Below are 13,886 nucleotides of genomic sequence, written 5' to 3' on the forward strand. Positions count from 1 at the left end.
GAAACTTCTCTATGAAGAGTTGAGAGAACTGGTCCCAAGTAAGAGCAGGCGACTCAGCTGGTCAGGTAAACAAGTAATCTCTCCACCATTTCTTGGCGGAACCAGTCATCTGAAATGCAGCAAAATCGACCCCATTGGTCTTTACTATACCCATATTTCGTAGAACCTCGTGACAGCTTTCAAAATACTCCTGGGGATCCTCTGAAGGAGCACCACTGAAGTGAACAGGAAAGAGCTTGATAAACCTGTCCAATCTCCATAAAGCCTCAGAAGACATAGCTGGCCCATCTTCGACCAGTGCCGCCATAACTGGTTGAACTAATCCCACTGGCTGAGCTACTAGAGCCTGATACTGGGGAGCTATCTTCTCTGGAGTGGGAGTGGTAGGAATCTGGGCTCCTCCTCCAGCCTGAGAGACTACTGGTGCCATAGGAAATGCGCCAGTATGGGCCACACTCTCCATAAGGCCCACCAAACAGACCAAAGCGTCCTGAAGTACTAGGGTAGCAATGAACCCCTCCGGAACCTGAGCTGGTCCGGTAGGAACAGTCTGGGCTGGAACCTCCTCGTCAAGCTCTATCTGAGGCTCCACTGCTAGGGCTGCTGCTCGTGTTCCAGGCTGAGCCCTGCCCCTGCCTCGGCCTCTCGCACGGCCTCGGCCTCGACCTATGCCCCGCGTAGGAGCTGCCACTAGAGGCTCTTGTTGCTGCTCAGCTGAGGAAGCGGTACGTTTTCTCGCCATTTGCGAGAGAATAAGTGTAGAAGAGTTCAATCAGTATTGAGAAATAAAAATCGCACGACAGATAAGAATAGAAGTGAAACTTGTTCCTAAACTTCATAGCCTCTGGAAGATAAGCACAGACATCTTCGTACCGATCCTCTAGATTCTACTAAGCTTGCTCGTGAATCGTGAGACCTAGGCAACCTAGTGCTCTGATACCAACTGTCACGACCCGAAATTTCCCACCGACAGGACCGTGATGGCGCTTAACATTTCACTTTCTAGGCTAGCCAACATTAGAGAATCATTAAACCAACTCCTTATTTCCATTCAGTAAATAACAATAATTAACTAATATGGAATATAATAAGTGTGGAATATTATAAAACTGTATTAATTACTACCATCCGGATCTGGAGTTACAATTCACGAGCATTCTAGAGTTTACTACAAATAATAGTCTGAAAGAAATACAACTGTCTGAATGAAAGAAAACAATAGGACATAAAAGATAGACGAGGACTTCAAGGTCTGTGAATGCCGACAGATCTAACTTGAGTCTCCGGACAACGGACTAATAGCAAAAACTCGATCAACCTGAACCGGTACCAAAATATGCACAGGAAGTACAGAGTGCAGCATCAGTACAACCGACCCCATGTACTGGTAAGTGTCGAGCCTAACCTCGGCGAAGTAGTGACGAGGCTAAAACAAGACACCCACATATAACCTGAACAATATAATCATGCTAGTGGCAACAATAGTAAATAAAGAAATAACGTAGAAACAATGGGAATGGGACATACAGTGGGGGAATATAATATGAAGAGTGAGAATAATGAAAAGACAGAATTAAACCGAAAATCCTTAACGAATTAAGCAAATAAAACAACAAAGGAAAACTGCATGGCATCACCCTTCGTGCTTTTACTCTCAACCTCACCAAATAAATAAATAGAATGACACGACATCACCCTTTATGCTTTTACTCTCAACCTCACCAAATAAATAAATAGAATGGAATGGCATCACCCTTCGTGCATTTAACCTCTCATAATATACACGACATCACCCTTCGTGCTTTTACTCTCAACCTCACCAAATAAATAAATAGAACGGCACAACATCACCCTTCGTGCTTTTACTCTCAACCTCACCAAATAAATAAATAGAACGACACGGCATCACCCTTCGTGAATTAAACCTCTCATAATATACACGGCATTACCCTTCATGCTTTTACTCTCCTCCTTACAAATCACAAAATCAGTAACAACGGATAGATAGGAGTATCAAAAAGAAACCAGTATTTTACCCATAATCAATAGCACAATGTAACCTCAACCTTGAATCCATATTCGAAAGTTACAAAATCTTAGTGAAACCAGATATAAGTCACCCAACATTTCAAATAACCCGCCAAGCATGGATAGTAGAATTTAAGGCTACAAAATAGACAAGAATAGAATTACACTCGCATGCTATGATTCGAGAATGACGCATAGATGCTCGTCACCTCACCTCTACATCATAATTAACAACCAAACACGTAGCAAATAAACACATAATACCTATTCCCTCAAGCCAAAGTTAGACACGACACTTACCTCGCTCCGAGGGCCACTCAGTTCTCAATCACAGCTTTCCCTTTGGAATTCACCTCCAAACCACTCGTATCTATTCAAAAATGACTCAATAATATCAAATATTGCTAAAGAAATCAATTATATTACATAAATTAAATTTCCCAAATATTCCTCCTAAAAGTCGAAAAATCGACCCCGGGCCCGCTTGGTCAAAACCCGAGGTTCGGACCAAAATTTATTTACCCATTCACCCCCGAGCCCGAATATGTAATTAGTTTTGGAATCCGACCTCAAATCGAGGTATAAATCCCCAAATTTCCGGAATCTCTAGTTTCTACCCTAACCCCTAATTCTACCATAAAAACTCTAGATTTTTGGTTGATAATTCAAGAAATGTAATGGGTAATTGAAAGAAAATGGTTTAGAATCACATACCAACACTTTGGGGAAGAAAATGACTCTTGAAAATCGCCTCTACCCGTTTGGTTCTTGAAAGATGTTGAAGAAATGGCTTAAACCCGTGTTTGATTCTATTTTATGCACTGGGCGACAGTGTTCATCGTGATCGCGTGAACACTGCCGCGTTCGCGAAGAGCAGCCTCCTAAGGACTCACACGATCGCTGGCAGCTTTACGTGTTCGCGAAGGCTTAGCCCGCCTTACCTTCGCGTTCGCATGAAATGGCTCACGTTCGCGTAGAGCTTCCCCAGGTCCCCTGCCCAGCTTAGCTAGAGCTACGCGTTCGCGTTCGACCTGTCGCGTTCGCGTAGAGAAACTCCCCCCAATGCTCTGCGTTCGCGACCATGGTCTCGCGTTCGCGTAGAGTAAATCCTCCTCCGGGCCAGTTTCCCCTTCGTGATCGCGACAATGACCACGCGATCGCGAAGCACAGTATTGCAGACATCAGATACAACAAAAATACTAGATTTTTCTTAGTTTAAAACGTCTCGCGGCCTATCCGAAACTCACCCGAGCCCTCGGGGCTCTAAACCAAACATGCACACAAGTCTAAAAATATCATACTAACTTGCTCGCGTGATCAAATTGCCAAAATATCACCTAGAACTACGAAGTTAGCACCAAATCAAATGAAACTCTCAAGAACACTTTAAAATTTTTATTTTCTTAACTGGATGTCCAAATCACGTCAAATCAACTCCGTTTCTCACCAAATTTCACAGACAAGTCTTCAATATCATAATGAACCTGTACCAGGATCCATAACCAAAATACGGACCCGGTACTCACAATGCCAAATATCAATCAATTCTTAAAAATAATTAATTTTCAAACTTTTAATTTTCATCAAAAATTCATAACTCAAGATAGGGACCTCCGAATTCGATTCCGGGCATACGCCCAGGTCCCATAATTTGATACGGACCCACAGGGACCGTCAAAATATGGATCCGGACTCATTTACCAAAAATATTGATCGAAGTCAACTAAAATAAACTTTTAAGGTAAAAATTCTTATTTTCATTAGTTTTCAACATAAAAGCTTATCGAAAACATGTCTGGACTGCGCACGTAAATCGAGAAGGGTAAAAATGAGATTTGTAAGTCTTAAGAGCGCAGATTCAAGTTCTAAAACATAAGATGACTCTTTTGGGTCATCACATTTATGTTATTAAAAGTTGTTTTAGTAACAATTCTCTCTTAAATAATAAAATATAAGATATTTATTGTAAAGCTATCCATCAAAATAAATAATTTTATTTATTTCTTGTTTATAAGGAGCGGCCTGACAACCAGGAGACTTATAGTTCGAAAATATGTTAAAATTATTTATTGCATTAGATGCATGGATTGGAAGAATTATTTAATTTTACACTAGATGCCTGGACTACCCGGGGGAGTATAAAATTTAATAAGTTCTTTGCTTTCAAGATGGTTGAACTCAACTATGTTAATAGGATCGACCTGACTACCAGGGGACTATTTGACATAGAGTTATTTAAGAAAATTGTATAGGGATACAATTGGTAAGAGTACCTACCTTTAAAATATATGTGGAAAATGACTTGACTTTCAAGGGGCTCATACATATTGTTAAAGGATTCTTTTACTCCACTAAAAGAAATAAAGATCTCTTAAACTATAATGGGGGTAAATAGTTTAAAATAATTAGTGAAAATATCATTTAGATAAAAGTCCATATCTTTATGATATATGTAAATATGTTCTTATATTATTGCCTTTTCTTTTCTATATTTTAGATTTCTCAATATGTCTGTTATATCACTACATAAAATACTTGAGACCAACAAGTTGGTAGGACCAAACTTTAATGACTTGTATGGAAATTTGAAAATTGTTCTCATGCATGAAAAGCTCATTGATGTGATCGATAAGCCTGCAAAGATAATCCCACCAGAGAATGATGTTCAAGGCACCAAGGTTTATCAGAAACACTTGGAAGAATGTCTTGCTATTAAACGCATCATTCTCACTTCTATGAGTTCTGAATTCTAGAAGAAACATCAGAATATAAATCCAATTGCAATCATTGAATATCTTAAGAAGATGGTTGATGCACAATTGGACATTGAAAACTCTCCAGTTAGGCCCTTTGTAAATCATGTGATTGTTCTTACCGAAGAACATGAGAAGTTGGGGTACAAGCTTGGTAAAGAGATTTCTAACGATTTGATCTTGCGGTCAGTATATGATCCTGAGTGTTTTCACTGTAAGAAGAAAGGGCATTGGAAGAGAAACGGCAAGGAGTATCTTGCAACTCTAAAGGACAAGAAACAAGGTGAGATATTAATGAAAAATGTTTTCAAGGTTTCTTTAGATACTTCTAATTCTTCACTGTGTGTATTAGATACTGGCAGTGGTTATAACATCTGCAATATGTTATAAGGGTTCAAGATAAGTAGGAGACTAAAGAAAAGAGAAGTTAATCTACAAGTTGGAAGTGGTGCAAAAGTTGCAGCCATAGCTGTAGGATCAATTTCTTTAATAATACCTTCGGGCAAAGTACTTATGCTAGATGATTGTTATGTTCGTAAATGTGTTTCGAACATAATTTCAACTTCTATGTTGGACAAGCGTGGATTTCGCATTAACATAGGCAATGGTATTTGCTCTATTTATTATAATGATGATTTATATGTGAATGGCTATCTCCAACATGATGTTTATGTCTTAACTAATGAGAATGCTAATTTGATTATGCATGTTTCAAGTCTTAAGAAGAAAAGAGATGATCAAGTAAATCACACATACCTTTGGCATTGTAGGCTTGGTCATATTGGAGAGAAAAGAATTAACAAGTTGTACAAGGAAGGGTACCTTGATAAGTATGATTTTGAATCATATCCAACTTGTGAATCTTGCCTCAAAGGAAAAATGACCAAATCTCCATTTACTGGAAGTGGAGAAAGAGCTTGTGAATTATTGGGACTAATTTATACAGATGTTTTTGGGCCCATGAAAATTTAAGCTAGAGGTAGATATTCTTACTTAATCACCTTCACTGATGATATGTCAAGATATGGATTTGTGTATCTTTTGAAATACAAATCTGAATCTTTTGGAATGTTCAAAAGGTTCCGTAGTGAAGTTGAGAAACCGACTGATAAAAGCATTAATGTACTAAGGTTTGATAGAGGTGGAGAATATCTTAGTGAAGATTTTACTAGATATCTCAAAGAGAATGGGATTCTCTCACAGTGGACATCTTCAGGAATACCACAACACATTGGTGTGTTTGAAAGAAGAAATTGAACCTTATTAGATATGATGAGATTCATGATGTGGTTCATTAATCTTCCCATAAATTTATGGGGATATGCTTTGGAAGCAACAACATACTTACTTAATAAATTTCCTACTAAGTCAGTCTCTACAACATCATATGAGATATGAAAATGATGTAAGCCTAACCTTAAACATATTAAAGTTTGGGGTTGTTCAGCTTATGTTAAGAGATTTCAGTCTGATAAACCTGACTCAAGATCTGATAAGTGTTGGTTCATTGGGTATCTCAAAGGAATTATGGGATATTATTTCTATCACCTTTCTGACCATAAAGTATTTGTGGCTAGAAGAGCAATCTTTTTGGAAAGGGAATTTCATTTGGAAGGAAATTATAGTGGAGAAATAGAACTTGATGAAGTTCAAGAAATTAATGAATCAACATAAAATAAAGATCACGAGACACAAGTTGAAGAACCTTTATTGGATGTTTTGAAGTTGACAAGAAAGTTGCCATCTTCAACGGTTGAAGTTCAAGAACTAAATATAGTTCAAGAACAGGTTAATGAACCAGTTCCAATACATATTGAACAACAACCAAATCCAACACAAGGTGAGCAAGTTGTACAAGAGCCTCTTAGAAGGTCTACATAAAAATGTCACGTACCAACTAGATTGAATCTAATGGTACAAGATGATGTATCAAATGAGGTTGATAATAATGATGATGACCCTAAGACCTATGAAGAGGTGATACAAGGTTCTGACTATAAGAAATGGCAAAAAGCCATGAAATCCGAAATGGAATCCATGAAGGAAAATAAAGTATGGACTTTAGTTGAACCTTCAAAGGATATAAAACCTATAGTGGAATATTCGCTTTAACAAGACAATTGAAAGGTTCAATTTTGTTAGATGCGAGAAAGAACCTTGTGTGTACAAAAAGGTTAATGGGAGCACAATTGTATTCTTAGTAGTGTTTGTTTATGATATATTACTCATAGGGAATGATATACCGACATTGCAAAGTACCAAGATTTGGCTATTTGAATAGTTCTCCATGAAGGACTTGGGAGAAACAACTTGTATATTGGGAATAATGATCTATAGAGATAGATCGATGAAGCTGCTTGGACTTTTCCAGTCTTTGTACATTGATACCATCTTAAAGAGGTATAACATGGATAATTTCAAAGGAGGGTATCTACCGATAGGCACTGGAATTACTCTCAGTAGGGAGGATTGTACTAAAACACCTGAAGAAAGAGAACGCATGAGTAGGATCCCATACGCTAGTGCAGTGGGATCTATCATGTATACCATGACATGTACACGTCCTGATGTAGCTTATGCACTTGGAGTGACTAGTCGATATCAGGCAAATCCTAGCGAGGAACACTAGAAGGTGGTGAAGACCATTCTTAATTACTTAAGAAGGACTAAAGACCAATTCCTCATCTATGGAGATTCTGAGTTGAAACTTGAAGGTTATACTGATGCAAGTTTCTATTCAGATAAAGATGATAAAAAATCTATTTCAGGTTATGTATTCAACTTAAATGGTGGTGCAGTGAGTTGGAAAAGTTCCAAACAAGCTGCAGTAGCTGATTCAGTGACTGAAGTAGAATATATATCAGCTAGTGAAGCTGCTAAGGAAGTTGTATGGATGAAAAAGTTCTTAACTGAACTTGGTATGGTTCCTTCAATAGAAGGTACAGTTCTATTGTTGTGTGACAATACTGGAGCCATTGCTCAAGCAAAAGAACCAAGATCACACCAAAAATCTAAACATGTTCTGCGAAGGTATCACTTGATAAGAGAGATCATTGAACGTAGAGACGTTGAGATTCAAAAGGTTGATGGAAAGGAAAATGTTGCAGACCCATTCACTAAAGTTCTTGGCTCAAAGGAGTTTGACAAGAACAAGTGAAATTGGGCATGAAGTACAAGAGCGATTGGGTCTAGTGCAAGTGGGAGATTGTTAGGGATATAATGGATATGCCCTAGATCCAATTTCATAGTTGATGATTTGAACATATTTTGTGAATGTTATTTGATATAACAAATATATGGCATTTGATATTCTTTTATCATAGTTATTATTAATTACTTTATTAATTTAATAAGGCCCTTGATTAAATTTTGAGATTTGTCATCGTGATGGAGATCATGATAAAGAGAGTAAAGTCTCTTACAATTTAATCTAAATTTGTTCTTGATCATAGGATTATTAATTTGGACATTAATAATCTGGTTAGATTAATATTTATATGATCGTCTTTATGGGATAAAGATTAGTTGATCTCATTAACTAAATCACATAGATAGATGATGCATATAGAGATATGATAATTGAACTGACTCATTGGATAATTCCGAATGGTTAGAATTATCATAAACTGTCAATAGAATATTCTCTTGAAGAATGTGATGTAAGAATTTCCTTTGACCTGAGATCGTCATAGTAATTGACAAGTTATTTATTGCGATTTGATACTAGACACCTATGGCCCCCGGGCGATAGTTGAAAGGATATTGGGTATGATTAAATGCTTGTAGAATTAATGATTGATCAAGATGGAATTACTCAACTCTTGGTAATGAGTTTAAGCTCCATGTTGTCATGAATTATAAATGACCAAACTAAGACCTTGGCCAAGGCAATTGAATGAAAGAAGAAAAGAGTTTCTTAGGTCATTCAATGGTCGATTATATTTGACATGAACACATAGTTGATCGCCTATTAGGATTTGACGGTTGAACCATATCCTAGGGTGACCCAGAGTTATAAGGACAAAGAAATACTGCATTATTCTTCTATTTGTTCTTGAGAGTAAATTGTATACTTTATTCTATCCGGTCGTTAAGGATTATTGCTAGACGCCACCCTTGATTAGTATATTGATATGATCAATTTACTACCGACCTAGTATTGAACCTATGAGGTCGCACACTAACGAGTGTTCTGATCTTTGCTAAAAGATTAATTACTTTATTGTTTGATAATTAAATTAAAGAATTTAATTATTCAAATAAACTTAGTTATTAGTCCAAATAAAATATTATTATATTCTTTGCTAGCACAGAGGATATAATTAATATTGGAACAAATTGAAGTTTTCTATTTTGAATAGAAAATTAAATTATATCTCTTGGTTAAAATATATATGTGATATATATAATTAAAATTTATTTTATATAAAATATGTTATATAAAATATTCATAAAGACTTGTCTTTGAAATTAGAATAACTGAAAGTCCGTAAGGACATCACGTTAAAGTACATAATTGGACGAGTCGACAACCTAAACCCATTAAGAATGGGATTTGTATTTTTTTGTACTAAAATACTAATAAAACTTATTGTAACGACCCAACCGATCGTTTTGAGCATTTGCACTTTGTTCGGTAGTTTATGGGAATTAGTAGCTTTGTATGATGTATTATGACTTATGTGAATCGTCAATTTTGGTTTTCAGGTTATTTGGAATCGAATTGAAAGAATGGATTTCATGGTTGAAGCTTTAAATTTGGAGAGTTGACCAAGTTTGACTTTTTGTGAATTTGAATCCGGAATGAAATTCTGATGATTCCAATAGCTCCGTATGGTGACTTTGGACTTAGGGGCGTGTCCGAAAGAATTTTGGAGGTCCGTAGTGGAATTAGGCTTGAAATGGCGAAAGTTGAATTTTTGAAAAGTTTGACCGGGGTGTTGACTTTTTGAGATCAGGGTCGGAATCCGATTCTGAAAATTGGTGGTCGCAGATGCGACGAATTGTCCGCAAATGCGGAATCGCTGGGCAGAAGCTATATTATCGAGGGTTTTGGTTCTTTATTCATTTTGGGAGCTATGCAGCTCGGATTGAGGCGATTCTTGAAACAATTTTCATCTTTTGGACTGGGGTAAGTGTTCTCTACTTATTTTTGATTTTATATCATGAATCTTTCTTCATTTTTGGCATTTGATTGAGGATTCCAAAAGAGAAATTGGGGGTTTTAGCCTAAAGTTTCATAATACAATTTTTGAGTTTTGAACACCGATTTGGAGTCGGATTTGAGTGAAACTAGTATGGTTGGTGTAATGACCCGGCCAGTCATTTTGAGTATTATAACCTCATTCCCACATTTACTGCTCAATTTATTCTTTACAGTTGTTTTATAACTTACCGAGTTTGTTGGTTCTGGTCCGTAAGGATTTCAGAGTGAAATGAGACACTTAGTCTCATAATTAAAAATTTAAGTTGAAAACATTGACAAGATATTGACTTATGCGTAAACAACCTCGGATTCAAATTCTGATGATTTCAATAGCTCCATATGGTGATTTTGGACTTAGGAGCATGTTTGGAAAATTATTTGGAGGTCGGTAGAGGAATTAGGCTTGAAATGGCGAAAGTTGAATTTCTCGGGAAGTTTGACCGGGGGTTGACTTTTTGATATCGGGGTCAGAATCCAATTCTAAAAATTGAAATACCTCTGTTATGTCATTTATGACTTGTGTGTAAAATCTGAGGTCAATCGAATGTGATTTGATAGGTTCCGACGTCATTTGTAGAAATTGAAAATTTCAAAGTTCATTGGGCTTGAATCTATGTGTGATTCATGTTTTTAGTGTTGTTGGATGTGAGTTGAAGACTCGACTAAGTTCGTATGATATTTTAGGACTTATTGGTATATTTGGCTGGGGTCCTGAGGGGCTCGGGCATGTTTCGGATGGTATTCAGATTATTTTCCTTCATCTTGGCACTATTGGTAGCTGCTGTATGCTGGTGCTTCAGACCTTCTTCGCGATCGCGAAGATTGGGACGCGATCACGTAGGCTTAGTTGAGGTAGTGTTTATTTTGTTCTTCGTGATCGCGTGAGGTCAACCGCGATCGCGTATGTTGGGCCAGTCTGTGCTACGCGAACGCGTGGAAGAGGTCGCGATTGCGTAAGGGAAACTTGAGAGGAAGCGGGGCCACGCGTTTGCTCTATGCGATCGCGTGACGAGGGATGCAATCGCGTAGAGCTGGAATCTTGTGCATCGCGATCGCGTGAGATTGTTCGCGATCGCGTAGGGTTAAACCTTGGGCAGTGGATAACTGTTCTTCGTGATCGTATCTGATTGTTCGCGATCGCGTAGAGCAAATGACTGGGTAGAGAGTTTAAGTTCTAAAAATGGGACTTCCATTTTTGACGGATTGGAGCTCGAGAAGAGGCGAGTTTTGGGAGATTTTCAAAGGAAACAACAGGGTAAGTGTTCTTAACTCAATATTGGCTAAATTACCCAAATCCATGGTTATTTTTATCATTTATTGGGGGAATCAAGTTGGAAAATTTAGAAAACCCTCTTGGTTTAAATTCAAGATTTCAGGGTCGAGTTAAGGTCGGATTTTGATAAAATTGGTATGGTTAGACTCGTGGTTGAATGGGCTTTCGGATTTTGTAACTTTTGTCAGGTTCTAAGACGTGGACCCCACATGCGATTTTTGAGCTAAATTTTGAATTTTGTTGGAAAATTAGTATTTTCTCATGGAATTAATTCTAATAAATTTGATTGACTGAATCGAATTATTTGTGGCTAGATTCGAGGCATTTGGAGGCCAATTCATGATGAAAAGACATTGCAGAATAAAGAATTATACGGCTTGAGTTAAGTAACAGTTTTAAATCTGATCCTCAGGGTATGAAACCCCGGATTTTGTGTCATGTGATTATTTTGGAGGTGACACACATACTAGGTGACGGGAGTGCAGGCGTGCACCGAGGGGATTGTGACTTGGTCCGTCCCGTAAAACTGTAAAATTGAATAACTTGTTGTTAGCTATATGCTCTCTATGTGTTAAAGAAATTTGACTGTAAATCATGCTTAGGCTATGTGATAGTACTGTTGGGACCCGCATAGGTCGCGTACTTGTTGAATTAGTTGCTAATTGCTGTCTTGTACTCAATCATGATTTTTTTTTGCGTATCATATCTCAGTCTTTCTTGATTTTTGTTGATACACTATGTTATCTCTGTTTGGGCTGATCTTTGTGATTTCCGAGAGCCCGAGAGACTAGAGAGGTTGATGACTGAGTAAGGCCAAGGGCCTGTCAGTAAGGTATGGATATTATAGCACGTGAGTTGTCCATGCAACACATGAGTTATCCGTGCAACACGTGAGTTATCCGTGCGGATTATAGCGCTTGGTCTGTAGGAGCCCCTCCGGAGTCTGTACACCCCCAGTGATCGCGGTACCCATTGAGTGTGAGTGCTGAGGGCTGAGAGCTGAGTGGTTGAGCTGTTGTGACGAGTTGAGTGACTATTGCCCTGAGAGGCTGTACTTGCTTTTCATTTGTTGTTGCACTTAGTTGCTATCTATCATTGTTGTGAAATTATCTGAAAGATTTTATATCCGGATTACATGAACTTGAACTGTATAAAATTGATTTGACTTAAGCTGCTGGATTTGAAAACATGTCTATTATTTGCTGGAATTACTGAAAGTGAATTATAACTGTGTAGCTCTTCACTATCTTCAGTTCTTTATTTAATACTGTTACTTACTGAGTTGGTTGTTCTCATACTACACCCTGCACTTCGTGTGCAGATTCAGGTGTTCCCGGCCGTAGCGGGTGTTGATTGCTCTTGCACAGTTGATTTTCCAGAGATTCAGAGGTAGCTGCCGTATTTCGCAGACCTTGCCTCTCCTTCCCTATCTCCTTGTTTACTGTATTTGATCTCAGACTATTAAAGACCGTATTTTCCAGACTTGAATTCATATTAGATGCTCATGTACTTAGTGACACCGGGTTTTGGGAGTGTTTATATATGTATTTGTGAGTTTTTCTTCCGCTAAATTAGATGTTATGTTTTCAAACTTAAGAGATATGGTATTTTATTCAGATTGTCGGATTGTCTAGTATTGAGATAGGCTCCATCACGACAGGTGAGATTTTGGGTCATGACAAGTTGGTATCAGAGCCCTAGGTTACATAGGTCTCACGAGTCATGAGCAGGTTTAGTAGAGTCATGCGGATCGGTACAGAGACGTCTGTACTTATCTGTGAGAGGCTGCAAAACCCTTAGGAAAAATTTCTCTTTCTTGTATTCTGTCGTGAGAATTTGCTGATTCCGGAAACTAAATTTCTGTTATTCTATTCTCTCACAGATGGTGAGGACACGTACTACCGGATCGGATGGCCAGCCACCGGTGCCACTAGTTAGGGCCGTGAGAGGCTGGGGCCGTAGTAAAGGCCGGGGCCGAGGTAGAGGTCGAGGTATAGCTCATGCAGCAGTTGGAGCAGCACATATAGTACCACCAGTTTCTCCAGCTCAGGAGAAGATTCCGGATACAGTTGAGCCGGCCAGACCAGCTCTGGTACCAACTACACCTATTGTGATTCCAGGCCTTTAGGAGGCTCTGTCCCATATATTGACAGTTTGTACTGGTCTTGCTTAGGTGGTTTCGGCTCAGGCCGCACCTGCCACTTCTCAGGCCGGGGGAGGTACTCATACCCCCGTTGCCCGTACTCCAGACCAGGTAGTACAGGGACTTCAGATACCGGGGGCACTACCAGCCCAGCCGGCTGCAGCTGCTCAGGCCCCTATAGTTCCTGTTATGGAAGATGATGAGGAGAGGAGACTTGAGAGATTTGAGAGGCTTCGACCACCATAATTCAGCGGTACTGAGTTATTGGATGCTCAGGGCTTTCTGGATAAGTGTCAATGGATGCTTCGGACAACGGGTATTCTGGAGACCAGTGGGGTCTCGTTCACTACTTTTCAGTTTTTTGGGGCTACCTTCAGATAGTGGGAGGCTTATGAGAGGTGTAGGCCGGTCGGTGTAGTACCCCTTACCTGGCAGCAGTTCTCCGGTCTATTCCTGGAGAAGTTCGTGCCTTAGTCCCACAGA

General features: G+C 38.7%; 1 protein-coding gene across 1 annotated transcript; it reads left to right on the forward strand.

The window, feature by feature from the left end:
• Positions 1 to 4,535: 4,535 nt before the first annotated feature.
• LOC138891587 (uncharacterized) lies at positions 4,536 to 5,753 on the forward strand. The gene is made up of 3 exons (XM_070175151.1): positions 4,536 to 4,706; positions 4,782 to 5,064; positions 5,173 to 5,753. The coding sequence occupies exons 1-3, from the start codon at positions 4,536 to 4,538 to the stop codon at positions 5,751 to 5,753; spliced, it is 1,035 nt and encodes a 344-aa protein (XP_070031252.1).
• The last annotated feature ends 8,133 nt before the right edge of the window (positions 5,754 to 13,886 follow it).

The sequence above is a fragment of the Nicotiana tomentosiformis genome, chromosome 1 (assembly GCF_000390325.3).
Source record: "Nicotiana tomentosiformis chromosome 1, ASM39032v3, whole genome shotgun sequence".
Lineage (NCBI taxonomy): Eukaryota > Viridiplantae > Streptophyta > Magnoliopsida > Solanales > Solanaceae > Nicotiana > Nicotiana tomentosiformis.

Coding starts and splice junctions, on each gene's coding strand:
- LOC138891587 (XM_070175151.1), top strand. CDS start 4,536: ATGTCTGTTATATCACTACATAAAATACTTGAGACCAACAAGTTGGTA. Junction 4,707..4,781: donor ATGATGTTCAAGGCACCAAG/GTTTATCAGAAA, acceptor TCTGAATTCTAG/AAGAAACATCAGAATATAAA. Junction 5,065..5,172: donor TCTAAAGGACAAGAAACAAG/GTGAGATATTAA, acceptor ATATGTTATAAG/GGTTCAAGATAAGTAGGAGA.